This window comes from Leucopleurus acutus (assembly GCF_964270905.1).
Source record: "Leucopleurus acutus genome assembly, chromosome: 20".
NCBI classification, from domain to species: domain Eukaryota; kingdom Metazoa; phylum Chordata; class Mammalia; order Artiodactyla; family Delphinidae; genus Leucopleurus; species Leucopleurus acutus.
In genome coordinates, this window is record NC_139162.1 from 13,891,569 (window position 1) to 13,918,498 (window position 26,930).

At 45.3% G+C, this 26,930-nt stretch overlaps 1 protein-coding gene across 3 annotated transcripts in view; it reads right to left on the bottom strand.

Moving 5' to 3' along the window:
- HYDIN (HYDIN axonemal central pair apparatus protein) overlaps positions 1 to 26,930 on the bottom strand; it is a gene marked incomplete at both ends in the record, with an annotated part of 352,197 nt that overhangs the window by 48,670 nt on the left and 276,597 nt on the right. For 2 of the 3 annotated variants that reach the window (XM_082863052.1, XM_082863050.1), the window contains 12 exons: positions 2,724 to 2,913; positions 3,026 to 3,177; positions 5,081 to 5,316; positions 6,030 to 6,234; positions 12,781 to 12,898; positions 14,520 to 14,758; positions 15,276 to 15,444; positions 17,032 to 17,131; positions 18,820 to 18,919; positions 22,726 to 22,924; positions 23,541 to 23,713; positions 23,818 to 23,977. In XM_082863052.1, coding sequence (XP_082719178.1) covers positions 2,724 to 2,913; positions 3,026 to 3,177; positions 5,081 to 5,316; positions 6,030 to 6,234; positions 12,781 to 12,898; positions 14,520 to 14,758; positions 15,276 to 15,444; positions 17,032 to 17,131; positions 18,820 to 18,919; positions 22,726 to 22,924; positions 23,541 to 23,713; positions 23,818 to 23,977 — 2,041 coding nt within the window. Of the gene's footprint in view, positions 1 to 2,723; positions 2,914 to 3,025; positions 3,178 to 5,080; positions 5,317 to 6,029; positions 6,235 to 12,780; positions 12,902 to 14,519; positions 14,759 to 15,275; positions 15,445 to 17,031; positions 17,132 to 18,819; positions 18,920 to 22,725; positions 22,925 to 23,540; positions 23,714 to 23,817; positions 23,978 to 26,930 lie in introns of all 3 variants that reach the window. The other variant, XM_082863051.1, reaches the window with a different exon arrangement.

Here is a 26,930-nt window from a genome sequence, read left to right on the forward strand (position 1 = left end):
TGAGGAACATTATAACATGATGTCTAAAGTTCATCTGAGAGACTGTTAAAAAATCGTTAAGATTAGAAAAACAGGGAATGGGTGCTAATACCTTTTATAGAGCTACAATAATGGAAACCATGCAGGGTAATGGTAACCTAGGTAATATGGACTCAAGACAGTAAAGAAATGCAAAACAAAAACCAAACAAACAGCCCCTCCATCCCCCCCCCCCCCCCCCCCCCCCCCCCCCCCCCGATTTCAGAAGCATCACAGAGCCAAGAAGATAATGAAGAGTAACCAGACCAAGATCTGGAATGTCTAGAGAGGCCAGCCTAACTTTCTGGGCTGTTTGTTTTTTTGTTTTTTTTTTTGCGGTACGCGGGCCTCTCACTGCTGTGGCCTCTCCCGTTGCGGAGCACAGGCTCCGGACACGCAGGCTCAGCGGCCGTGGCTCACGGGCCCAGCCGCTCCACGGCATGTGGGATCTTCCCGGACCGGGGCACGAACCCGTGTCGCTCGCCTGCATCGGCAGGCGGACTCTCAACCACTGCGCCACCAGGGAAGCCCTCTGGGCTGTTTTTGACCTGGGTCATTTGCCAGTCGGGAAGAGGCAGATGGCAGGCTGAACTGTGCTTTTCTGACGGTCTCTTGGTGTTAAGAGGGCAAAAGTCCTGTGAGGGGTGGGAGTGTTTTCTTTGCTCTAGACTAGGACCCCAAAGGTCTGCACAGTAAGACAAAAGTTAGGCTGGATATAAAGCAGCTCTCGCAAGGACAGCAATCCTGCTCAGAGTTGTCTGTCTAACACAGAAAATCTCAAGCTCTAAAACCAGTTTAAGGTGATCCTGTATTTCTAGTGCCCCCAAGTGCTAGGCAGAAGCAAATGCAAATTGCCTCTGAATAAAACTACATCCTTAGCCTAATTATTTCTAGATTAACTTTTCAAATATAATACAACACATGATCAAAAATAACCAGGCACATGAGGAGACAAGACAACATGGGCAAAAATGAACAGAAGCAGCAGATATCAGAATTAGACCCACTGGGCCTTCAGATTTTGGAATTATCAGGTATAGACTGCAAAATGGCTGTGATTACTGTGTTCAAGAAATAAAAGTGACAATTTTGGCATGAAACTAGAAATCATAGAAACTGGTTATACAGACTTGAAAAACAATCTAATAAAAATTCTAGAACTGAAAAATATAATAACTTAAGAACTGAATGGAAGGTTTAATAGAAAACTAGATATAGCCAAAGGGAGAGTTAATGACCTGAAGGCAGAACAAAAGAAATCATGCAAAATGAAGCCCAGAGAAAAATGGATGGAAAATATAGTGAGGTTGTGAGACACAGAGGATATAATGAGAAGACCTTCCATACATTGACGTGGCTTCCCACAAGGAGAGACGAGACAGAATGGAATAGAAACAATATTTGAAAATACATACAGGAATTTTCCAAAATTGACTCAAAACATCAACTGCAGAGTCCAGAAGCCTGGTGAATTCCAAGAAAAATCAATTAAAAGAAATCCATACCTAGACACATCATAGTAAAACTGCAGAAAACAAATACAAAGGTACAAAGCCAGGGGAAAAAGACTGCCTTAGAGGAACATTTTTGACTTATAAGCTGACACCTCAGCCATAACAGTGGAAACCAGAATACACTGGAATAATATCTCCCATTTGCTGAAAGAAAACAACTGCCAACCCAGAGTTCTACAGCCAGCAAAATTTACGTTAAAAATAAAGGATACATTGAGATTTTCAAATAAAAACTGAGAGAATTCACCACTAGCAGACTTGCATTAAGGAAATATTGAAGAGTATTCTTCAGTAGGTAGAAAAAGGATCTCAGATGGTAGGTTGGAGATGCAGGAATGGAGAGCAATAAAAATGGTAACTTCTGGGTTAAGCTAAATGGGTCCTAACCACATCAACAACGACAGTAATAATGTCTGGTAGAATCCAAAGCCCTCCACAAACTGTCTCCTCACGCTACCCTTCTATTTTTATCTCTCACTGTTCTTCAACCTATACCCTATGCTCTCACAAAGCTGGTGCTTACTAGTTCCTATTTGTACCTTATAATTTTTTTTTTTTTTTTTTTGCTTCTGTGCCTTTGTCTTTGCAGTTTTCTTTCTCTGCCTAGGCGTCACTCACCACAGTGCCCACTTACGAAGCCCAGCTATACCCTTCGACGCCCAGCTCAAAAGTCATTTTATAGTGAAATTTTCCTGGATTCCCCTAGATGGGAGTAGATTATTTTCAAAAGTCCTACAGTTCTTTGTATAACACTTACACAATTTATCACTCTTTTTTTTTTTGTAAAATAAAAACATAATTGCTGAACCAAAAGTCCCTTCTGATGTTATATCTCTCACCCCTGATGGAGTTCCTTTCTTTTTTCCTTATTACAAATGCAATGTTCATTACAGAAAAAAAGTGAAAAAATAAGGAAGACACTCAGAACACCCATAATCCTACCCACTCAGCTTGGTGTATCATCATTGCTCACTGCCTTGCACAGTAATTATCAGTGTACCATGTATCAGTGTACTATGTAATCAGACCACGCCTAATTCCCCTCTGAATGTCCCATGTTTTACCCAGGTTAACGTACGAGGAACATCAAAGAAGCCCTCACGAGTGAGGGATGGCAGAAACCCCAATGTCAGAAGTCTTGCTTCTAAATGATTCTCCCTTTTCACCCCATGCTTCGCCCTCCAGCAGTACCTTGGCAGGGATGGTGCCACTGTTCTTGAGGACAAGAGGCAGCGTCTCTGAATGACCAAGCAGAAGCCTCTTAAAGAGGAGCAAGGGGTTTCCATACTGGTTGTAGAGAATCGGCCGCACAACGGTCACTCGAGGGAGGTTCCCCTCTCCAACAATATCAAACGTGAGGCTTTGATTCTTGGCCAGGTTGCTGCAGGGAACAGAAAGATCAAGGCCTGTCAGCCTAGCACGGCAGGAATGACATTGCACAGAGAGTGTGGCCTGCTGCCCTGCTGGAGGAGGGGGAGCTGGGGAGCTGGTACCTGGGCAAGCCGTCCAAGGTGGCCTCAAAGATACACTGGTAGGTCTGCATGGTCTGTGGGGTGAAGGACACCGTGGCAAAGGCATGTGAGCGGCTGGCAACACACATCTTGTTGGGTTCCACTTCAAAGATGTCAGTGATGCGGGCAAAGATCTGGATGGGGGCGGGGAGGAAGCAGGGATCGGGGTGTGTGCCACTTTGCATTTGCACAAGGCTTGCTGCTCGCCTCTACAAGCCCTGCTGTGACATCTCCCTCCTCTAAGCTCTGCAGTAGGCATGTCCCACTGCTTGCACAGTCATGATTCTGGAAGGAGCGGCCTGGGTGCTCAGGGACCCGCCCCTGAGCAATAATCGGCCAGACCTGTGATCTTGGACTCAAACAGATGAACTAAACCATATCTCAGATAGTCAGATCCCCTGGCCACTCCACCACCCCCCACACACAAATAAATTAAGATGCCAGAGACCCCTGGTGGTTGCTGACGTGGGGCTGAGCTGGAAGCCAGACTAGAGAAAGGAGCAATGGAGACGCCATGTGTGAGAGACACGTGGCTCCTGGCAGATGGGGAGCCACGGCTGGTCTTCTGAAAGCTGGATTTCGGGTGACAGTTCCAGTCCCACAGACCTCTGGCTACACGCTGTGTTCTGCCCTGCGTGTGAGGTCTCGGATTCACTGAAGCAAACCTTGCTATGCTGGGGCCATCTTGAGTGGGTCTCTGCTCCTTCTAACTTCAAGAGCTTTGGCTTCTGTAGCACTTTCTCTGCTCCTGTCTTAGGCCAGTGTTTGGGGAAGACTGTAGGGACTGTAGGAACCCCTGGAACGGCCTCAAAAGGATTTTTTATTCTCACGGGAGGCAGGTGGGATTCAACACTGACTATTCCTTCTTGTGCTTAAGCTGAGAGCATAAGGTTTCTTTCCTCTTTCCAAGGAATAATCTGCAAATTAAGGAGGAAGATGACAACATGATGCCTGCAAATCCCTGTTAAAAACCGACCTTTGTTTAGAAATCAGGCTTGCTCACTTTTTATGTTTTTAGAACAGAATAGGGAGAAAGCTGCCCTTTCCTGTCCCCAAAAGGTCAGAAAGTGATAACAGTCTCTCAAGCCGTCTCTCAACTGTCTGCGGTGACAGTCTCCCGGAAATGCACACTACTTTTGGCTCTAGACTAGACCAGCCCTCTCGGCCATCTCCCTACCGCCATCAGCCATGAGAACAAGACCAACTCTGGGGCACAAGGGTCACCTGGGCCGAGATTCTACCTTCGGGCAGAGAACTGATGTGGCTGAGCTGACACTAGGCAGTGTTTGCAGTACATCGACTGGAAATTACGGGTGAGTGAAACCCACTGACTTAGCCCTCTCTTTTGGTACCCTGAATTTTCTGTTCCACTGCGAGGGAAAAGGGTCTCAGTATGGTCTGACTTAGATAGGGAAGGCAGTTTTGGTCTGGAAGACCCTGAGATGGACACTTATTATTTACCTTGCATGTAGATGAAGCTTGGCTTTAAACCAAGCCTTATATCCCTAGGCTCTGGGACCTAGGGGAAGAATTCAGCATTTCTGAGCCTCAATTTCCCCAACTATAAAATGGGGATAATAATACAAAATCTGATACTACAAACTTCTGAGGATGAAATGAGATAATAAATGAAAATCACTTAGCACAGTGCTCGACATACAGCAGGAGGTCAATAAATGCTCACCATTTCACCTTACACTTCTAGTCTGACACCCCCCAAATCTCCCTCGCCACCAACATGCCACCTGAGCAGGCTTCATGACCCGATCTTTGGCTCTCCCCACAGTGCTTTGTCCCGTAGACACGTGAGTGTCTGATGGAGGAGTGCACTGCTCCATCGCGTGAACCAGTTTATCAGAGAGGTACCCAGAGGAGACGCCCACTGGGATAAACATATGCCCCCTCATATAAATTCCAGGGGGCCTGAGAGCCAGATAATCCCCATTCACAATACAGGCTCCAGAGCAGGGGTTTCCAAGAGCTCTTGCCCTGGCTTTATGCCAACCATGGTGGGCCGGGGCCACTGGGGCTACTCACCTTGTTGGAGACGGGCTTAACCACAATGTTCACGTCACAGGCGATCTTTCCCACGTTGGAGATCTTGAACCGAGCCTTGGCCTGATGGCCCACCAGGACATTGCAGAAGATGAACTTGTTCTCATCCTCCACAAACAGTCCCCCGCTCTCTATGGTCTGCAGGATGCTGTACAGGTTGGCGCTGCTACAGATTTGGTGCTCCTCAAATATCAAGGTGGTGTTGTCGGTCACGAAAGCTGGGGAGTGGAGGGAAGGCTGTGAGATGAAGGCTGAGAGCTCGATTCCTGCTCTCTGCAATTCCTAATTTGGAGGTTTAGACTCCAGCAAAGGACAATCACAGAGGGGAATTCACACAAGGTGTGAGGGATGGGACAAATTCTGTCTTCTCTTCCTCTTTTGGACTGCTTTTGCTGGTCTCAACCACCTTTTCTTCCCAATGGTAAGGAGGATAAGATCCGGGGTGAGCTGAGGAAGGGAGGAGGCATTGGGCCCACTTTGGTGAGAGGCTGCAGGGGACCTACAGCCAGAGCAAGAGGAGCTGTCTCCGTGCTTCATCTGAGCTCTTTCTGGGTTAAAGTTGTAATACACTCAGTCATTGACCACTGTTCTCTGTGCATATGTTACAGGGAGTGGCCTGGCCATGAGCAGGATTTGGTGTTTCTGGGTTCTGTGCCATATCCCATTGTACCATCATTCCCAGGTAACAATATCCATCTGAGAATCCCAGACCAAACTCAGGAAGACCAGGAGTTTAAAGCTGCACATCCCCTTCTAGGTGTGCATGCCCTGTAAGTCTATAAGGAAAAATATGGCTGAAGACACCACAGGAAGATCTAAGGTCCCAAAGGAAGAAGCCCAGCCACGTCTATTAGGCATCTGCAAGGGAGGGGGTTCTTACAGAGGAAGGAAGGTCTTTTAAGGGGTGCTGTCCCATCTGAGTGCCCAGTACCTGGCTGACAGGCTTCGGCCAACAGGCTGTAAGGAATGCCAGTGGGCTGGTCTCTTGGGTCTCGGTCAGAGATATCAATCGCTAGAGATTCCTCACATCTTCCCACAGGGTCAGCCACACAGTCAACGGTCACGACCTGCATTCCTCCGGAAGAGATGGAGCCAAACCCAGGGTACACGGTGAACATGCCGAGGGTGCAGCGAGCCTGCAGGAAGGGTGGGAGGGGCAGGAGGGGCAGAGGCAGAGTGGGTGGCAGAGTCTGAGCCCTTCCACCAGAGTCATGAGATGGTGTCAAGAGGGACTGGATGTGGGGGGGGGGGTTGGGGGGCTCTCGCCACAGGCTCTCTCTGGGCCCAGCTCTTCTCCTGGAGGCAGGGAGAGTCTGGGGGGGCTCCAGGGACAGGCTTTCTCGGCACTTCTTTCTATGCACATTCCTTCTGAACAGTCATGGTTAAGTGGGGGTCTAAGGGAACAGACACATTCTACATAGTACAACACTTACCCAGATGGGAAACAGGGGTTAGGATTATGGACTTCTGAGTCAGATGCTCCTGGGTTTGAATCGCAGCCCTGCTGCGTATTAACTGTTTGACCTTGGACAAGTGACTTCTCTGAGTCTTAGTTTATCAGTAAAATGAAGCTAAACACTTTACCCTGAGAGCACCGGAGGCTTCAATAAAAGAATGTGTATGAAGCAATTAGCAAAGCATCTGTGCTCAAAACATGGGGTGTTATCATATACTTCTCTGGTTCTTAGGAGCTTCCTTCCTTTCTTATTTTTTTGCCCTCAGGCTTATTGAGATATAATTGACATATAACATTGTATAAGTTTAAGGTGTATGACATGATGATTTGATACCTGTATATATTACAAAATGATTATGTCAATGACTTTTAACAGCTACCAGGAACAGCAGGATTTCATTCTTCCATCTTTCTGGAGCCCCTCCCTCCATACACACCTTAATTGTAGTGTTCAGCATGTTGCTTGTCAATGGCTTATTTACCCTCTGCTTTTTATAAGTGTTTAAAATATTTCCTCTACATCCTTTTAGAACCACATCAGACAATGTTATAACTTTTTCTTTGATAGGCGTAATTTAGAAAATTCAAGAGGAGAAGGAAAGTCTATTGAATTTACCCACATAATTGCTTGCCATGTTTTTTCTTCCTTCTTGATGCTCCATGATTCCTTCTTTTATTGTTTACTTTTTGTTTAGAGAACTTCCTTTAGCCATTCTTTTAGGAGAGATCTGCTGGTGACAAATTTAGTTTTCCTTCATCTGAGAAGATTTTGATTTTCCATTCATTTCTGAGGGATATCTTTGCTGGATATAAGATTCCGGGTTCACAGTGATTTGCTTTCCACACTTGCAAAATGTTGTGCCATTTCCTTTTGGCCCCTCTGGTGTTTGGTAAGAAACCTGCTGTCATTTAAATAGTTTCCCCCCTATATGTAAGTATGTAAGGAGTCAGTCCTCCCTCATTGCTTTCAAGATTTTTTGTCTTTAGTTTTTAGAAATCTGACTATGATGTGTGTTGGTGTGGATTTCTTTGGGTTTGTCCTGTTAGAGATTTTCCCAGATTCTTGTATTTGTAGGTTTAAATATTTGCCAAATGTGGGAAGCTTTTAGCCATTTTTTTCCTTGAGTGCCTTTTCAGCCCTACCTACTTCTTTTTCTTTTCTTTTCTCTCCTTTTTATTTATTTATTTGTTTTTTTGGTGTCATGATCTTTATTTATTTGTGGATTTATGTTATTAGTTATGTTTTAGGACAAACATGAATTTCCATTCTTTGAAAACAAAACAGCTTTGTAGAGGTTTATTCTGAATTATTTTACACAAAATAAAAATAAGGAAATATTTTTGTACATTCACATGATAGGACATTTCATAGGAATCAAAATTATATTTATGAAAGGTTTTAATGACTTAGGAAAATGCTTATGAGAAAGGTAGGTGAAAAAATAGTATAAAGTTATTAATATATTACCTCAATTGCGCACATATGCCAAATATTATCAGTAACTAACTCAGGGTGATGGGATTAGGCATTGTTTATGCTTCTTTCTATCAATATTTTACTTTTCAACTAGAGTAAGAAAAGACTATATTCCTTTTATAACAACACTAAAAAAACACTCAATGAATGAAATAGATAATCAACAAGGACACACTACATAGCACAGGGAACTCCACTTAATACTCTCCAATAACCTACATGGGAAAAGAATCCGAAAAAGAACAGACACACATGTAGGTACAACCAAATCACCTTGCCGCACACCGAAACCAACACAACACTGCAAATCAACCATACTCCAATATTAAACAAAACAAAACGAAACACTAAATGAGAGATTCACAAGGAAAAGCCTCCATCTATGGTTGCTTTCCATTTATCCAAAGAGATGAGATGGAGAAGGCAACGTACCAGGTTTATTCAGGCTGATCAGTCCCACCAAAGTGAAGAGAGGCAGCATGCTCAACTCTCCCCAAATATGCCTTCCTAGTTTGGCTCCTAACCCTTCTCCAAAGAATCTCACTCCTTCTTTCTCTCCTTTCAATATCCCCTACCCTGACCCCACCACCACCACAAATTCCATCAGACTTTTCTCCAGGGTAGAATTAGCTAGTCCACCATTGCTCGATGACCAGTTATCATTTTTCTTCATTTGCATATGCTTTTAAAATAGCGTATTATACATCCTCCGCATTATATGTACATATATCCTATAAGGACATTATAATATCCTTAAACTAAGTGGAGACTTTGTAACAGAGTTTGGGCTGAATCCTCTGCTCCATTTGCTTGAATGCCAACTGTGTTCTTTCCTCACTTCACTGGTGAAGTAGTAGCTAGAATGTAAACAGCCATCCACGAGCACCTCCTCCTTACCCTACCTGTGTCTATACAGGGACTTTCTGACCTTATTCTCTCAAATGCACTAATAACACAGCATACAAATTTTTACATTATTATAGCTCTACAAACACTGTAACCCAATAAAGGTTATTTCTTGAACTATTAAGCAACTTAAGTAGCGTAATTACTAATACATTTCCCTCTTTAATACAGCACACTTTCTTTAAGAGTGGAGAAGTAGAGCAGAGAGGAAGGAAGGAAGAAAAGAAGAAAGAGGAACCATGGAGAGCGTCCCAAAGTTGTAACTAATTTGGGAAAGTAGCATAAAATAAAGCCTCTCCAAAGTGACATAAAAAATAGAATGCTTCTATTCTCTTTGTGTCACTCATCACCCAGTAGTCCTGGGAGGCCCTGAACTGCAGGGTAGGAACCCCTGCTTGAAGCAAAATAAGAAAGAGTATTGCTACACCTTCTGATCAATTTTAATTAGTGCTGTTCATCATATATTTTTAGCTTTTTGAACACATGGTTATTACATTAAACCATGTGACTTCTTTAGTCAATGAATTGTGAGCAGAAGTAAAGGGCGTCACTTTCAAGAGGTAATTTTAAGAGACAATGTGTAATTTATCACACTGTCCCCTTCTGTCTGCCATGGCAACCCAAAAGCCTGGGTCTGAGTGTAAGGGCAACCCAGCTCAGTGTCCTCCTTCCTCCCCCATAGACATTAGTGAGAAATACTGAATAGAATTTTGTTGTTTAAAGCTATTGATAACTTTTAGGGTTGCCTGTTACCATGAGAATAGCAGACCCTGACTGATACTAATGCCGGTTTAAGTTAATAGCAAACGCTGGCTTGCTCCGCAGCCCTACCTATTTCCTACCTCTTTCTGGAACTCTGATGACAGGGTTGTTAGATTTTTTGTTATAGTTCCACAGGTCCCTGAGGGTCTGTTCACTCTTTTCCCATTAGACTAAACAGACTTTCAGTAGACTCAAAACAGTCTATTTTCTCTTTTTCTTTATATTGGGCATCCTAAGACACCTAAGATTGGACATCTCTTGTAAAGATGTCAACATCCTAATCCCTGGAACCTGTGAATATATTACCTTACATGGCAAAGGGACTTTGTTGATATGATTGAATTAAGAACCTTGAGATGGGGATAGTATCCTGTACTATCCTCGGCCCAATGTAATCACAAGAGTCCTTAGAAATGGAAGAAGCAGACATAAGAGAGTTAGAGGGAGATGTGACTATGGAAGAGGCTGGAGTAATGTGATATGAGAAGGACCCGATCCACCATTGTCGGTTTTGAAGATGGAGGAAGGGAATCATGAACCAAGGAATGCAGGTATCCTCTAGAACATGGAAAAGGGAAGAAAGTGGATTCTCTCCTAAAGTCTCTAGAAAAGAATGCAGGTATCTTGCCAATACCTTGACTTTAACCTAGTGAGACCTGTATCAGACTTCTGACCTACAGAACAATTTAAACAAGGGAAACAATTTGTATTGCTTTCAGCCACTAAGTTTCAGGTGATGTGTTATGGGAGCAATAGGAAGCAGACACAGGAATTTCTATTTTTCTGGCTTCAAGTTCACTGAGTCTTTCGTTTCCTCCATTCTGTTGTTGAATCCATCCACTGAGTTGTTTTTGTTTGTTTGTTTGTTTGTTTGTTTTTTTGTGGTACGCGGGCCTCTCACTCTTGTGGCCTCTCCCGTTGCGGAGCACAGGCTCCAGAAGCGCAGGCTCAGCGGCCATGGCTCACGGGCCCAGCCGCTCCGAGGCATGTGGGATCTTCCCAGACCGGGGCACGAACTCGTGTCCCCTGCATCGGCAGGCGGACTCTCAACCACTGCGCCACCAGGGAAGCCCTATCCACTGAGTTTTAAATTTTGGTGATTCATCTTTTTCAATTCCAAAATTTCCATTTGGTTCTTCATGCTGGCTGCTTTAACATCTTTGTCAGATAATTCTAACATCTTGGGCATCTCGGTGTCAGCATCTATTGCTTATCTATTTTCACTTAGTTTGAGATCTTCCAGGTTCTTGGTATGCTGAGTGATTTTCAGTTGAAACCTGGATATTTTGGGTATTATATTATGAGACTCTGGATCTTATTTAACTTCTGTTTGAGCTGGCTTTCTCTGACACCACTCTGGCAGGGGAGGGGGGTAACACTGCCTTGTTACTGCCAGGTGGGGATAGTAGTCCAGATTCTCCACTCGGACTTCTTAGGGTGGGAGTTCCAGTTCCCCACTAGTCTTTGACTAATATTTCCCTTGTGGGGAGGGGTAAGAGTGTCTCATTACTGTTCTGCTGATTCCATGGGTTAGGAGGTCCCCTGGGGGGGATGAGAAGGATGTCTCATTACCACTGGGTTGGAGTGGAAGTCAAGGCTCCCCATGTGGTGTTGCCATTGACAATGGTGGAGGTGATGGTGGGTAATGAATGTCTGGCTCCCTACTGAGTGTTCTTGGACATCACTTTGGCAGGGGGTCAGGGCACCTCATTATAGCCTGGATTGAGTGAGAAGTCTCGGCTCCCCACTGGCCTTTGCTTGAAATATGTGGGGTAGGACCACAGATTTCTCTGTCATGTTTGACTGTAATATGACAGTTCTTATCTGAAAGTTTTCTGTCTTGCTAGGCTACCTTTTCCTGGTCCTTTGGCTAGTGGGAGAAGGCTTTTGTTGGGGCCATTTTTGGTCCGTGCTTGTTGATGTTTCTGGATTGCTGGCTCCCTCAGCACCCGATCTAGGGTATACGAAGCAAAAAGAAATCAGGGAACTCATCACTGTGATGTCTATTGGGTCCCAAGGACCCTAGCTGGTGTGATTTTTTCTCTCCATTTTTCATTCTTCTGTGTTTGTTTTATACATAATGTCCATGGTTTTTAGTTGTACTTAGTTGGAAGACTAGGGAAAAAGATGTCTACTTCATCTTACCAGATGTAAAAGTCTTCAAATCTCCTTTTATTTTATTTTTTTGACAGGGAAAAGAAAGTAGAGTTTATTGGTGGGCATGGGTAGGGAGGGGGCGGCTCCAAGGCTCTTATGAGTGCAGGGCCCGCCATTTGTCCAGGGGGCCACGATTAGGGATGTACTTGACCCCACAGCCAACTGGAATGAGCCGCTTTTCTGCCACCATGTTTTCAAATTCATCTGCATTAAACTTAGTAAATCCCCACTTCTTGGAGATGTGGATCTTCTGGCGGCCAGGGAACTTGAACGTGGCCCTGCGGAGGGCCTCAATCACATGCTCCTTGTTCTGCAGCTTGGTGCGGATGGACATTATGACCTTGCCAATGTGGACCCTGGTCACTGTGCCCTGGGGCTTTCCAGAGGCACCACGCATACCTGTCTGGAGCCTAGATTGGGGACAGCATGCCAGTCATAAATGTCCACTGGAAAGGGCTGTCTCCAAGGTCCCTTAGGGCAACCCATACAGGCAACAGGCCGCATACACTACCGAGGAGGCTGCTGTTTGCAGCCCTTGCGCACCGGGCCCCCATGGGGAAAAGAGCACAGTCGGCTTAACTGGCTGCAATCTCCTTTTATTTAAGCCAATCTGAATGGGCTTCTATTTCATATCAACAAATGATTCTTGATTGAAATACTTATGAAGAGTAGGAACTAATTTTAAAGCAATGAGGAGCCAATGAAGGTTTTAAAGCAAAAGAGGATATCCAAATTAAAAGCCATAACTCCTTATTTCAAGAGGAAAGTGATATTTCATTATAACTATTTAATATTCCTGCCATAGTAGGAATATTCAAAATTCAAATCCCACTATCCTAGGGAGGTATTTGTTGCTAGAACTAGTTGGCAGGTTTCTGTTGCTAGAACACAGGGGTTTCTGTGAAAAAGGAAAAGGGTGCTCACCTGGTTTGTGGCATTTACGTCTTTCTGAACAGAGTCAGAGAACTTGGTTGCCTTAGAAGGTCCAGTCCTGTAGAGGCTCTCTCTTTCCCGGGATCTTGCATGTCTAACACGGCTGACGCTGCTTAAAGAAGCAAGAGCATACCCTCAGGTTGGGGTGCTCATTAAATACCACCTGCCTGTCTGCTTGCAAGGTCCCTTCTCCTTGGAATGGAGGAAAGGGCCTTTCCTTGCCCAAGAGGGCATCGGGGAGCATAGCCGGCTTATTCATCATCAGCCAAACTCATTGAACAGTTGTGAAAGAAGTAGGCAGAAATTATACTTATTAACTATGATTCATAAGGACATTGAAGTTTACTGCAAGTAAATAATAATTTTAAACGTTTACTTGAGTTCACTGGAAAGTTGTGTGTGGAAATTATTTGTAGACCTCAAATCTTTTATCACTTAAACAGTGCAATGGCAAATAGATTAAATTCTGTCCCTCTTCTTCACATTTAGAGTCACGGTGTTTTTAAGACTTAGTGTAAACAATAGCACAAACACAGGTTTTGGTAGGTGTTCACTTCACTCGAAACTAGTTTACCCAATAATTGGTTTTTTAGAGGCCAGTTCACCTAAAATATTCAAATGTATTTGAGGTACAATTTTAAACTTTTGAGAGTTTTATATATTTGAGAATTCACTTGCTTAATGACCAGAACAACTGGAGTTTGAGTGCTTTGCATGAATTTGTGTATGCTAAGATGAAAAATAAATTAAAATTAAAACCAATTTAAAGCAAAACAAAATTATAATACCTATAAATAAACATTATTAAATTATAAAATAAGTAATAAAAAATTAGGTTGAAATTAGATTTGGAAGAAAGAGACTGTAGACAGTTTGATTAAAAATGTCTTAGTATGTTCAAACTTTGCCAAAATGGAAGAGGAGATCGACAAAAATATAAAACAATTACAAACAACGTAAAACTGTATGTCTGATTTAAAACAATTAATTAGGAAGTCAATCTTAAATTACTAATTATTTAGAAAGTCAATTCATTTGAAAGTCAAGACAAAGTGCCTGGGAACTGGTAAAAACAATCCCTAATTTGTCAAAAAGGAATATAACAAATAAAAGCCAAAAGCACTCAGAAAGGTAAATGGTTTTGATTAATTGATTGACAGCCACCTTTTGAAGAATACAGAGTTTTGCTGTTGGAACAATGACTAAGTTAGCTGTTGTGATAAAGTGTCTTCATGGGGAGAAGGTAAAAACAGTCCCGGGAAAGAAGGCCCTCACCAGGCTTTCTCTAGTCCAGATTTCCAGGGTACCCTTTGCCATCCCCCAGGATGAAGCACAGCTATGATTCCTTTTGATTTAGCTTGCTGTTATAAATCCTACAGAATGACTGATAGGACAATGACTTACTGGTAAGTAAGGTAGCACACTAGGAGCACCAGGACAACAGACACAATCCCATGCAGAAGATTTTACATTTGTTCAATTAAAATGTATCATATATTGGACAGCAGTTGGAAAGCATGTGAAGTTTGGAGTCAGACATGTGGGTTCAGAACTGAGATCCACTGATGATTTCTTCCACAATCTTGGATGAGTCACTTCTAAACCTTAGTAACCTTACCCACAAAAGGGGATTGGGGGTGAATTTAGATTAACTATATGAAAGCTCATTGTAAAATATGAAGTACTGATTAACCAGGGAACGGTGTGAGTTAAGAAAATACTTGTCTTACATTTTCTTCTGATGGAGGGAGCTCTCCCCTGTCAGCCTATAAAGGGTGTATTTGAAATCGATCACACCTCGATTTTCTATGGTGAAGGAGGAGCTTTTGCGCGTGCCACAGATCAAAGCCCCGAAGTTGATGATGGAGGAGGGGATGATGCTGTATCTGGAGAACACGGCATTCACAGAGATCTTAATTGGGATGCTGGAAATGACTTTACCTCCTTCTGAGATACTGGGCTCAATAATCTAGAAAGGGAAAAAGGATTGGGAAGATGTCAGCCACCAGCATAACTCCAGAATTTCCATGACTGTCCACTTCACTCCGTATTTTCTTCATTGACATGAAGCCAAGTTCTCTGTATCATTCTCTTCATATTATTGCATCATCAATATGAGTAAATGCTAACATAAAACTTAACGTGTACCAGCCGTGGGTCAAAATGCACCACGTGTGCCTCCCATTTTCACTTCCCTTCTCTTCACTTTGACTTGAAACTCAGTTTCCCTATCTCTGGTCTTGTCTCTTCCGAAGACCAGGGGTCACATTTCTGCTCTGGGGTTGTCAATTTCTGATGACTCTGCATACCTCCCACCCGACCTACCCGTGCCTATAGTTCCCTAAGCCCTGGTGTATCCTCTCTGGTTGCCACCAGGCCAGCACTCCCTTTCCCCCCCGGAGCATGGGTTAGACTGCGTACGCTTCCTTTAGGCGTGAGTCCCACGAGCCTGCCACCGTGTGAGTCCTCCCTTTGAGCTCGCTTACCTGACAGCGCAGAACTGGCTGGTGCTCCATCTTCACTTCCTTTTTTGCACGGAAGAGCACCTGGACATTTGTGGGTTTTTCCACTGCGGTCAGTGAGCCCTTCTTGGGTTGGACTGAGATCATGGAACTTATATTGGTTGCTGAAATCCCTAAGGAGTCCACAGAAAAGCTGAGAGGCAAGAATAAAAAGTCAGTTTTAGTCATTATCTAGGGAACCCAAGACACTAGAGATGAGACTCTAGACGGTTAAGTGCCTGCCATGTCCCCAGCCCTGTTTAACCACTATGCGTAGCAGTGTTCACTGTGCTTTGTACTCTGTGACCACCCCTCCTTAGCCAGGATTGACCAGGCCAAGCATTGGTGCTTGAGGCAAAGACAGCCATCTCTGGCCTGCGGTTAAGAGGGGTCCTTGCAGGAGAGCTGTGTCTAATAGGAACACGTGATGCTGGATAAGGACCAACTAAATCAATTCATTTCTCTCCCTCCCTGTCTCCCTCTCTCTCTTTGTCCCCCTTCCTTCCTCCCTCCCTGCTCTGAGACTGAATGCAGCACACACAGAGGCAACAGTGATGCAGAAGCCAGAGGATCTAAGGGAGGAGAGAAAGGGCGGGGGCAGAAGTCATGCAACAGAGGTGTTCAGAAGTGAGGTCACGGCCCAATGCAGGTGAGGTGAAGGGTCACAGAGAAAAGCTGACTCACGAGATGCCAGGGGGACTGGAGCTGGAGCAAGAAACTGAAGCTGAGGCGAGACACCTGCAGTTGCCGTGGGGACCCACATGTTATCCCCAGTAGGGTCCAGGAGACCTGGCCCTTCGTTGCTATGTGCATGGTGCCTGTGCTTCCTCACTCCCCTGCACATCCCTTCAGTGAACCCTGATCACTTACTCCAACCCAAGGGTGCCATTGTTCCATGAAGCCTAAAAGAGCAGAGCTAACGCCCTGTCATAATCTAAAACAAAACTCACGACGGGCAGGATTCCAGTTTAGCTTTTATTTATATTTATTTATTTCAATTTAGGGTTCTAAGGAACGGTAGTATTGAGGTGGGACTGCTCTAATTTCGGCAATATTTGAACTAAAGCGAAATTATCATGAATACGCTGAATGCCTCCAGGTCTGCGGGGGGAAGTTCCTTTATCAACTCTGAATTCTTCTGGGGGAGGGATGACCTTCCATAAAATCGATTGGCCATAGGTGCTGGCACTGCCTGAGGGACCTCCTCCCCCCCTGCACCCAGCGTCACGCTTTCCTCTCTGAGGAATCTCCCTTATTTAGTGTTTCATTTTTAATCTCAAGGATGAGCACACGCTGGAGCTCTATTCCACCAGGCCACCACTTGGAGTCTATAATACAGTAGTTCTTAAAATTAAAAAAGAAAACTGGAAAATCCCTCGGTCTTTACATGAAATCCTATGTAGACTGCCAACTTATGAAACAGAGAGGAGCTGAAAGGAGGGCAGGATGGCTTAAGGCCAGGGCCGCCATCTCCGGTCTCTCACTCCACCCCTAAGACCATACCTCACCCCAGTATCTCCTCCTCCCAACCTCCCCCTGAGGCTCTCCCCCGACCCCCAGACCCCTGTGGCTCCAGGCTATAGAGCAGTTGGGATTCTATTCACCTGAAGCCAAGAGGAGCTAACAGCAGAGATGGTTCTTATGATTTCCCTGATCGACTTTTTAAAAATATCTCCCAGGCAACACACTTCTTGCCATGAGTGGATGTGGATGACCACATGCTGTCTGATTTTTAGGTTACCTGAACATGACCTCGTGTTTCCCACGGTTCTTCAGTTGCAGGGGCTGTTTCACCTCCTCCATGACCCTCACAATCCCAAAATCGAGGCCTCCTTCAGTTCCTGCAGAAGCCAGGGGCCGGGGTGGGGAAGGGTGGGATGAGTGGGCATGGCAGTGAGAAGCAGGGGAGCTTCCAGTTGAAGTTCACACGGAAAATCCACGGCGACAATTCCAGAGAATCTGTTTTCTGAAAACACTGTGCCTAGAAAAGCCTCTTGTAATCGAGCCTTAGTAAACAAACAACAGACACTGCTCTTGCGCCCAGTTCAGTGGGGTGGCTCCCTCTGGCTTCTATCCTAGGACTACTGTTCTTCCTTTCACGTCTCTCATTAGCTAAAACTCCCAGTGTTGAAAAAGATTTTTGAATCATGTGTATAATATTCAGAATTGGGATATAACGTATACATCTGTATTGTTATACTTTGCATTATGTCATAAACATTTCCCCAAACAATTAAAAACTCCCAATAAGTGTGTTTTTTTTTTTTTTTTTTTTTTTTGCGGTACGCGGGCCTCTCACTGTTGTGGCCTCTCCCGTTGAGGAGCACAGGCTCCGGACGCGCAGGCTCAGCAGCCATGGCTCACGGACCCAGCCGCTCCGCGGCATGTGGGATCTTCCCAGACCGGGGCACGAACCCATGTCCCCTGCATCGGCAGGTGGATTCTCAACCACTGCACCACCAGGGAAGCCCCATAAGTGTGATTTTAATGGCTGTATAATATGGCTGTTTCATAATTTACAATATTATTCCTACAATAATAATATTTCATTATAGATAGACATTTAGGGTATTCCTAATCTTCCATTATTATAAATAATTCTGCAGTAAGTGTTGTTGTACATAAGACTAATGACATCCAGGCAAATATGTAGCTTTAACATTCTACGAGTCTTGCTGAGTAGGAGACCTATCGGAGGAAGGAGGGCCCTAACCTGGGTGTTGGCGCAGTGTGGTAGGCAGGATAATGCCCTGCACCACCCCCACTCCCTCCCCTGCAAGATGTCCACGTCCTAGTCCCTGGAACCTGTAAATATGCTAGCCTACATGGCAAAGGGGAATTACGGTATTAGATGGAATTAAGATTGCTAATCATCTGACTAAAATAATGGAGATTATACTGGATTCTCTGGGTGGGCTCCAAGTAATCACAAAGGTCCTTAAAAGTAGAAGAGGGAGACAGAAGTGGGCGAACCAGAGAGATGGCAGCGTGAGAAGGACCTGACCCAACATTGCTGGCTTTGAAGATGGAGGAAGGGGACCATGAGCTGAGGGACGTGTGTGGCTTCCAGAAGGTGGAGAAGGCAAGGAAATGGGTTCGCCCCCAGAGACTCCAGAGGGGGACGCAGCCCTGCCAACACTTTGCTTTTAGCCCAGTGAGATCCATTTTGGACTGCTGACCTAAAGAACTGTAAGATAATAAGTATGTATTGTTTTAAGCCATAAAGTTTGTGGTAATTTGTTAGGGCAGTGATAGAAAAACAACACAGGCAGGCAGATAAGAGGTCACTCTCAGATGACTGTTCAGAAGAGAGCTCTGCAAATTTTATATTCTGACCACGCCTTGTTGTCTCCAGTTGGAGAAATTAAGATTCATAGTAACATTGCTAACATCACTTGAACTTGCGTGATTACTATTTACCTAAATTCCACCTCTCTCCCCAACAACCACTGATCTTTCTCTACACAAGAAACATACTGCCTAAAAGATGTGACCTCTAAACACCCTTTCCTTGAAGGGGTCAACAGACCTTTGGGGAAGCTGATGTCCAAGGCAACGTCGTAGGACTCTGCAAAGATCAGGATGTTTTCAATCTGAACGACACCAACGAGGTTGTCTGGATCTAAAACCTGTCGGGGTAAGAGAAATTCTTTTGTAAAAGCAAGACCCACAAGGTGCTTGGAGCCTGAATTATAGAACATGCAGGAGGAATCATGAAGAAGGGGCTATGGTAAGGAACATTTTTGAAATGTATTCAGCTTTTGTTTTCACTGAGCATTTGGTAGGATGAGTGTTCTTCGTAACACCCTTTGGGGAAGGCTGGTGTAGACAATCAATACAAGGATGGGGAAATGGGACTGCATTTTCCAACCTGTCCACTTACTGGGTTTCAATTATTTGCATGATTGTCACGACCTTACTGAAGTTTGGGTTGTGAGTGTACATTGCAGGAAAGTGTTCTTTGAACTTTCAAGTCAAATAAACCTGAAGAGCATTTTTCTGACAGTTGAAATGAAAAACACTTATATTCTAAATTATCCTTGCTTTACTAATTTTATAAATCTGAACCGTTCTGTTCTGTCTCTGATTCAACCTGTGAGTCAGATTTTTCATATAAAATAAGTGCTAGATTTTTCATACAAAATAAGCGTTTAATGTTTCTCTTTTGGAAATTTCAGATTTTAAAAAAACGAACATCATTACTATTGGAAATGTGAAAAAAAAGCAAGACTCCTAGCCTCCATCGCCTCCCTGTCCCTTCTGCTGTCACCCCTGGTGGTAGCACCTCCCTCACTGTCCTGAAGAACGTCTGAACTGGTATCAGCTCTCAGCTGGATCCAACTGTTGACTTTTGAGACTAATGATGGGCAATAAAGGGTCTGTGTGTCAAGGGGAAGAGCCACTGGGCGGTGGGTGTGGCCCTCCTGCATCCGCCTGGACACCACCTGCCTCTCTGCTGAAGCCTCAATTTGAAAAACTAAGCAACTAAGTCACCAGCTCCCCATTGCTTGTGTTTTAGGTGCCAACGGGGAAATCTGTAGCTGTCACCAAAAACGTTTTAATGCAGAGTTTCCATCTTATCTTCCATCAAGCATTTTGCCAGTGCTTCACAGAGCAAATCTGACTGCTTAAGTTCACCTTCCTTCTTTTGATGCTCAAACTCTGACAGAGATGACAAGAAGGGCTGGCAGCAGGAGGGAAAAATAAGACAAAGAACTTGGTTTATCAGAACCAGAATTTATATAGTTCTTTTCTACTGATAGTTACCAAGTACCCAGAGCATTCTATTTCCTTTGCTTCCCTGCTTGGGAGTGGGGGGCAATTAAATTTTGTAATTGAGGAAAATAAGAAGGAAAATTTAAGAGGTGCAAAAATCAATTAGAGTTCACCAGAGCGCTTTTCAAAGGGACCAGAAAGCAAGGCATTTCCTCGTGTAGATGTTGAAGGAATGTAACCTGGGGAAGGGAAGCCTTAGACCACTTTGGGGGCCTGAGGGGAGATCCACTATGGCTGCTTTGGTTGGAACATACGGGAATGTGACGTCAGTTGTTAAATTACACAGATGTTTCCATACCAGTTGATAAATAGCTGTCATGAGGACTTCTCCAAGTGTCCCCTTGACGCTTGCCTCCTGCACTCTCACACTTCACCATGGGAAGCCCTGGGATCCCCATGATCCATTAACTAAAGGATGAAGGTGGCACAGCTGGGACCCTACACCTGCTGTGTGGCCTGGATTCATTGTGCAGAGACCCCCGTCTGTGTAGAGACGTGTTAAAAATGCTGACTGTCGGGCTTCCCTGGTGGCGCAGTGGTTGAGAGTCCGCCTGCCGATGCAGAGGACGCGGGTTCGTGCCCCGGTCCGGGAAGATCCCGCGTGCCGCAGAGCGGCTGGGCCCGTGAGCCATGGGCGCTGAGCCTGCGCGTCCGGAGCCTGTGCTCCGTGACGGGAGAGGCTACAACAGTGAGAGGCCCGCGTACCGCAAAAAAAAAAAAAAAAAAAAAAAAAAAAATTGCTGACTGTCACCTCTGGGATTCATATACATTTGCGGATTGAACGAATCTATCAATATCTGTTTTCAGCTATAGGAAGGGCTGTCAGGGCTAGGTGATAAGACAGATTAATGCGATCCATTGACTGGCCCCAAAAAGTAGAAACAGGATTAATGTGTGTAAATTACAGGGAGAAATCTGAGTGCAACCAAACAAGGCATTAACAGTCAGACATGTTCAAAGGAAGATCAGGCTACTTGGAGATACCTGGTAAGTCTTCTATCCCTGGGGGTATTCAAAGAGAAGCTTGGGCGACTTCTTGCTTGTTGCATTATCAGCTCAGCCATCAAAAGTCAGTGACATTCATTCATTCATTCGTTCATTCATTCAACAGATTTTACTGAGTGCCTTTTACATCCAGGCCTGTGCTAGACACTGGGGATATGATAGGGTAGTGAGTTGAATGATGGCCTCCAAAAGGTATGTCCATGTCTTAACCCCTGGAACCTGTGAATGTGACTTCATTTGGAAAAAGAGTCTTTGCAGATGTGATTAAGTTAAAGATCTCTAGACGAGATCATCTTGGATTATCCAGGTGGGCCCTAAATTCAATGACAGTGTCCTTATAAGAGACAGAAGAGGAGAAGACACAGACGGAGGGAAAGGCCATGCAAAGACTGAGGCAGAGATTGCAGTGATGCAGTCACAAGCCAAGGAACATCTGGAGCCACCAGAAGCTGGAAGAGGCAAGGAAGGGTTATTCTCTGGAGCCTTTAGAGGGAGCATGGCCTTGCAGATACCTTGACTTTGAATTTCTGGCCTCCAGAACTGTGAGAGAATAAATGCCTGTTGTTTCAAGCCACTCGTTTGTGGTCATTTGTTACAGCAGCCCTAGGAAACTAATACAGATGATGAGCAATTCAGGCAAGATCTTGCTCCAGTGGAGTTCACGTAAGGAAGTAAAGAAAGAAACAGGATAATGTCCGAATGGGGTGGGTGCTCTGAAGGACAGAAGACAGGGTGAGCGATTGCACATAATGAGATTTCCTCAGTGGGATGATTAGGAAAAGCCAGCTGAGGCAGTGCTGTTGAGCAGACCCTAGGGCAGAAGCCAACCCCCACAGAGCATAGGGACAACATTCCTGGCAAGGGTGCTGCAATGCCAGGGCGCTGAGGCAGGAAAAACCTGATGTGGATACAGAGGCAGGCAGGTACTCAGAAGTAGGTGAGGACCCTGGGCTTTATTCTTAGTACAATGGGAAGACAGCCTAGTGCTTTAGGAAGGAGTGACCTGGTTTGACGGACATTGTAAAGATCCCTCTGGACACCTGCGGGGAGTGGGAAGAGGCAAGCCGGCTAGGAAGCCTCTGTGGAAGTCCAGGTGAGCGACACAGCAAGTGGCCTGCATGAGGGTGGTGGTGGCAGTGCAGACAGGGAAGGGCATGGGCAGGAGATACACTGGGAGACAGAACTGACAAGACTTGTTGGAGGACTGGGATGGAGGGGGAGGCCAACAGGAAAACGGAGGAATCAAGGATGACTCCTGGGTGTCTGCTGGGAGCAACTGGGTGGAGGCTGATGTTTACTGAGTTAGGACTCTGAGGGGTGACTGGGTTTGGGGGTCTTAAATCAGAAATCGAATGCTTCTCGAGGAATAGTAACACCGTTCATTCATTCATTTACTCATTCATCCACTCTGCACTGATTGAGTGCTCCGTTCTTGCCACTGGGAAATCAGCCATGAACAAGACTGCCTTTATGGAGCTTACAGTTGTGAGCAGAGCAGGATATTGTGGGTTGGGGGGCGTCAAACGGGGATCAGATGGGACCGTGTAACACGGAGACCTGGCTTGGTGGGTATGTGTGTGTCGGTGTGTCTGTGTCAGGGAACCCAGTGTGTACATACTTTGGTGACCAAGTCTGAAGACGTATAAAGCCTTACCTCCAACCGAATCGCCTTCTTGATGTTGATGGGTTTGGAGGGTTGGAAGCGCACTTGTAGGCTCTCCTCAGCCTTGGGGGCTATGGTCCCCTGCATCGCGGACACGGTGACGTCTTCGCCCAGGTGCTCCAGGCTGGTGATCCTCCAGGTCAGGGGAAGTAGTGTGATGTTGCGGAGAAGAACTACCTTGAAGTCTTTCCTGCAGAGACCAAGAGAAATTTTGCCAGTTTCAAATGATTTTGATTTATTATGGCAGGTCAGAAAAAGCACGTCTGGTTATTCTATTACTGCTAGTTCACTAATAAGTATTTATCAGGGAATGGGGCCTACCTGTGATGATCAAGGAATGCAGGATACATTATCAACATTCTCTCCCAGCTTCCTCAGAAATAAACATTCTCTATTTAGAGTAATACAATTCCAGTGAATGAATATGTAAGTTCTAGGTTTGGTCTAGTGTTCTGTGTTTGTCCTCTAATTTCTAGAACCAAGATTCTTAACCTTTTAGGGTAATGGACTGAAAATCTGGAAAAAAGGTAGTCCTTCTTCTGAGAAAAATTCACATATGCACACACTTGGATCTTAGGGGAGTCCTTAACCATTCTGAAGTCCATTCACTGAACCCAAGGTAACAACCTGTGAACTCAGAGGGTTACTAACTATTCTGATTTGCACAGGACCAGAAGTCTCCCAGGATGCAGGACTTCAAATACTAAAACCAGGCAAGTCCCGAGCAAATCAGGATGAGCTGGTCACCTTAGAACTAAAAGTTCTTTAAACGTCATTCCGGTCCTGGTATCACCCAGAACTCTGACCTGTGCAGCAAGAGCCGGTCAAAATGCAATTGTCTGGGGTCCAGCTCCAGTTCTGGGCGGACCCCCTGGCAGCTTAATTTGAAGACGGCTGGCTTGGGGTTCTCCTTGATGCAGCAGACAATGCTGTCTTCAAAGACACCAACTGCAGTAGGGTAGGCCCAAACGTTCAGCTGCTAATGGGAGAGTCCAAACAAAGTACGTTTATACCGAGGATACCAAGGCCTCAAATTTCCCAAGAAAGCCTTGCCCTGGTAGACTTGTATCCATGTGACTGTACCTGCTTCTCACTGGGTTCCAGAATCATGTTGACAGGCTCCAGGAAGTAGGTGTTTGCTTTGACATCGTTCTGAAAACAGAAGGACACCTCCACGACCATTGGGGAACTGTTGAGGATTGTCAGTGTCTCCATGTTTTCTGGGAACAAGGATGACTTGTACCTGGAAACAAACAAAAATTAGGGATGTGGATGTGAGGACTGGCTGAGAATTCAGGTGGAAAAGGAGACTGTGAGGCGTAAGGCAATTTCAAAGGATGATGTGGCTACACAGAGGCAGTGTCATGGAGGCTAGGAACACAAGCTTTGTAGTTGTGAAGACTTAGAGCTGTGATGTGACCAGCCCCCGCTCCCATCCCAAGCCTTGGTATCCTCATCTCTAAGATGGGATGATAATATCCCTTAGGATTTCCATGACTATTAAATGAAATAGTGCACCTAACGCCCTGAGGACAGCTGCAGATATCAAATACCCAATAAATGGTTGTTATTACTATTGCAAAGATTTCTGACTGAAAAATCTGTAGCTCTCTCCTTCCCAGAGCTTATACTTCCAGGAGAGATGATAATCTGAGCAACGTGTTATTTCGTATCTGTCTTAGAGATGACCTCATTTACCACCTTCTTCTACACCTGTGCGGGATGCTACTGTTCCGACACGGATTGTAACTGTTCACTGTTACAAGGTTGTTTCTGTTCCCTTAGTGCCTTAGGGAGAGATCCATGGAGTGGAGCACTTTAAGCATTGGAAGCTGCCCAGTTAATGGAACCAAACAGGAAAGGAGCCACAGAAGGCACAAGGAAGATTAATGAACACACACATCATAGGAGGTCATAGCACAGGTCAGGAAAGCAGGGCACCATAGTACCCACTGGTGCCCAGAAACAGTCTGAAAAGCTCTCTGGACAGACTAAGATGGAGGAAGGAAGGAGAGGGCATTGCAGAGACTAAATCAAAGTCCGAGAGACAGAGCACTGTCTGTGTAACTGCCAGAGTGGTGGTGGCCTCCACACCTCGCTGGTAATCACCATGACTGAACACTCTGCTACAAGTTCCATATGTACTAACCAGTTCAGTCTTCCCCAAACTGTGCAGTAGGTGCTATTATTTTCCCACTTTGCAGATGAGGACATTGAGGCTCAGTAAGACTTAAAAGAATAGATGAAGAGGGCTTCCCTGGTGGCACAGTGGTTGAGAATCCGCCTGCCAATGCAGGGGACACGGGCTGGAACCCTGGTCCGGGAAAATCCCACATGCCATGGAGCAACTAAGCCTGTGCGCCACAACTACTGAGCCTGCGCTCTAGAGCCCGCGAGCCACAACTACTGAGCCTGCGTGCCGCAACTACTGAAGCCCACGTGCCTAGAGCCTGTGCTCCGCAACAAGAGAAGTCACCACAATGAGAAGCCCGCGCACTGCAATGAAAAGTAGCCCCTGCTCGCTGCAACTAGAGAAAGCCCACACGCAGAAACGAAGACTCAACGCAGCCAAAAAAAGAAAAAGAAAAAAAAAAAGAATAGATGAATAATACTTGTTTCTGGACCACTGTAATTGCCCTCCTGGATCCCCGCTGTCTGGCCCCATATCCTGGTTAATTCCAGTGCAGCTCTGAATACATGCCTCTCTGAATGGCCATCATTTCCCTGAATCCGACCTCCAGGCTGCTCTGTACATCATGTCCATCAACCTGACTCCCACTCCTTCTCTCGCCTAAGTCCTTCTACTGGGCTTTGAAGATCCTCTCCATCAACAGTCAACACCCTTCACCTTCATTTACTAGTTCAGCACCTTAGGAAATAAACTGGTGGTTATGAAGGGAATGGAGAACTAAGTTGGCTCATTAGTTTCACCAAGTAGGCATAGAAATAATCATTCTCTACTTATCACAATAAATGCTAGGCTGAGACCGTGGTTCTATATTTAGTCTTACCTCCCTGCCTATACACTAAAAAACTTATATATAACTGAAAAAACTAGTATTACTAAATATTTCTGGTCACTGACCTTACCTGGGCCCCTGGTTCTACCTGATAATCTTAATCTATTTCTCTAATATTGTCCCTCTCCCACTTTGCACAAAACCTGTTTCATACCTTCTCCATTTTCTCAACATTTTAAACTTCCTTCCACTTGCCTCACTGTTAGGGATGACCTCACATCATTCATCATGGAGAAAACAGTTCCATGGGAACCTCCTCACCATGCCAGCCAAATCTGTAAACCTACCTGCACCTGAAGCCGTCTCACCTCCCTCCAACCTAGCATGAGATGATGGTCCCTCTTCCTGGCAAAGGCCATCATCTCCACATCTCGTTGTGTTGTTTCAGGGAGCTGCACCACTGTTGGCCCTTACGTGCTCTGGAAACTCTAGCCGCTTCCTTGCTACTTCCCCTTGACATCCAAACATCGTAAGAACAAGAGCGAACGAACAGCCTTCCCTGCACTCCACGTCTCCCTCCCGTCCTCAACTCCCACCATCTCCCTTCACAGCCAGGCTTTCCCAAAGAGCTATCTCCACACTCTGTCTCCATTCTCTCACTTCCCACTGACTCCTCAACTCACGTTACCTGGGCTTCATCCTCAGAAATCCCCCACAAAGGGCTCTTGCTGAGCCTCCTATGGCTTCCATGTTGTTGAACCCTGTGGACGCTGATGTCCTCATCTTTCCGCCCTCTCTGCCGCAATCAACATAGCTGACCACACCCTCTTCTCATGGCTCCATGACACCACCCTTTCTTGGTTTCCACCCATAGCTCTGGCCCTCTTTATCTTCTTTGCTGGCCTCTCCTCTTGTGAGCGGTGGAGTCCTTTGAGGCTCCAACCATGGTCCTTCTCTCCTTACTGTGTCCTCTCATCTTAGGTGGTCTCATCCACACCTGTGGCTTTTGTTGTCTTGAAGATAGGCTCTCCTCTGAGAACCAAAACCGTATAGACTATGCCCTGCTTTACGTGGCTACTGGCTGTATCTCCCAAGCATCTCAAACTTAACATATCCCAAAGTGCACACTTGACCCTACCTTCCCCTACCAAAACCTGGTCTTCTTCCAGGCTTCCCCATCTGGGAAAATGGCACCCCCATTCATTTGGGACCTTAGCAGAAACTTGGGGCACAAGA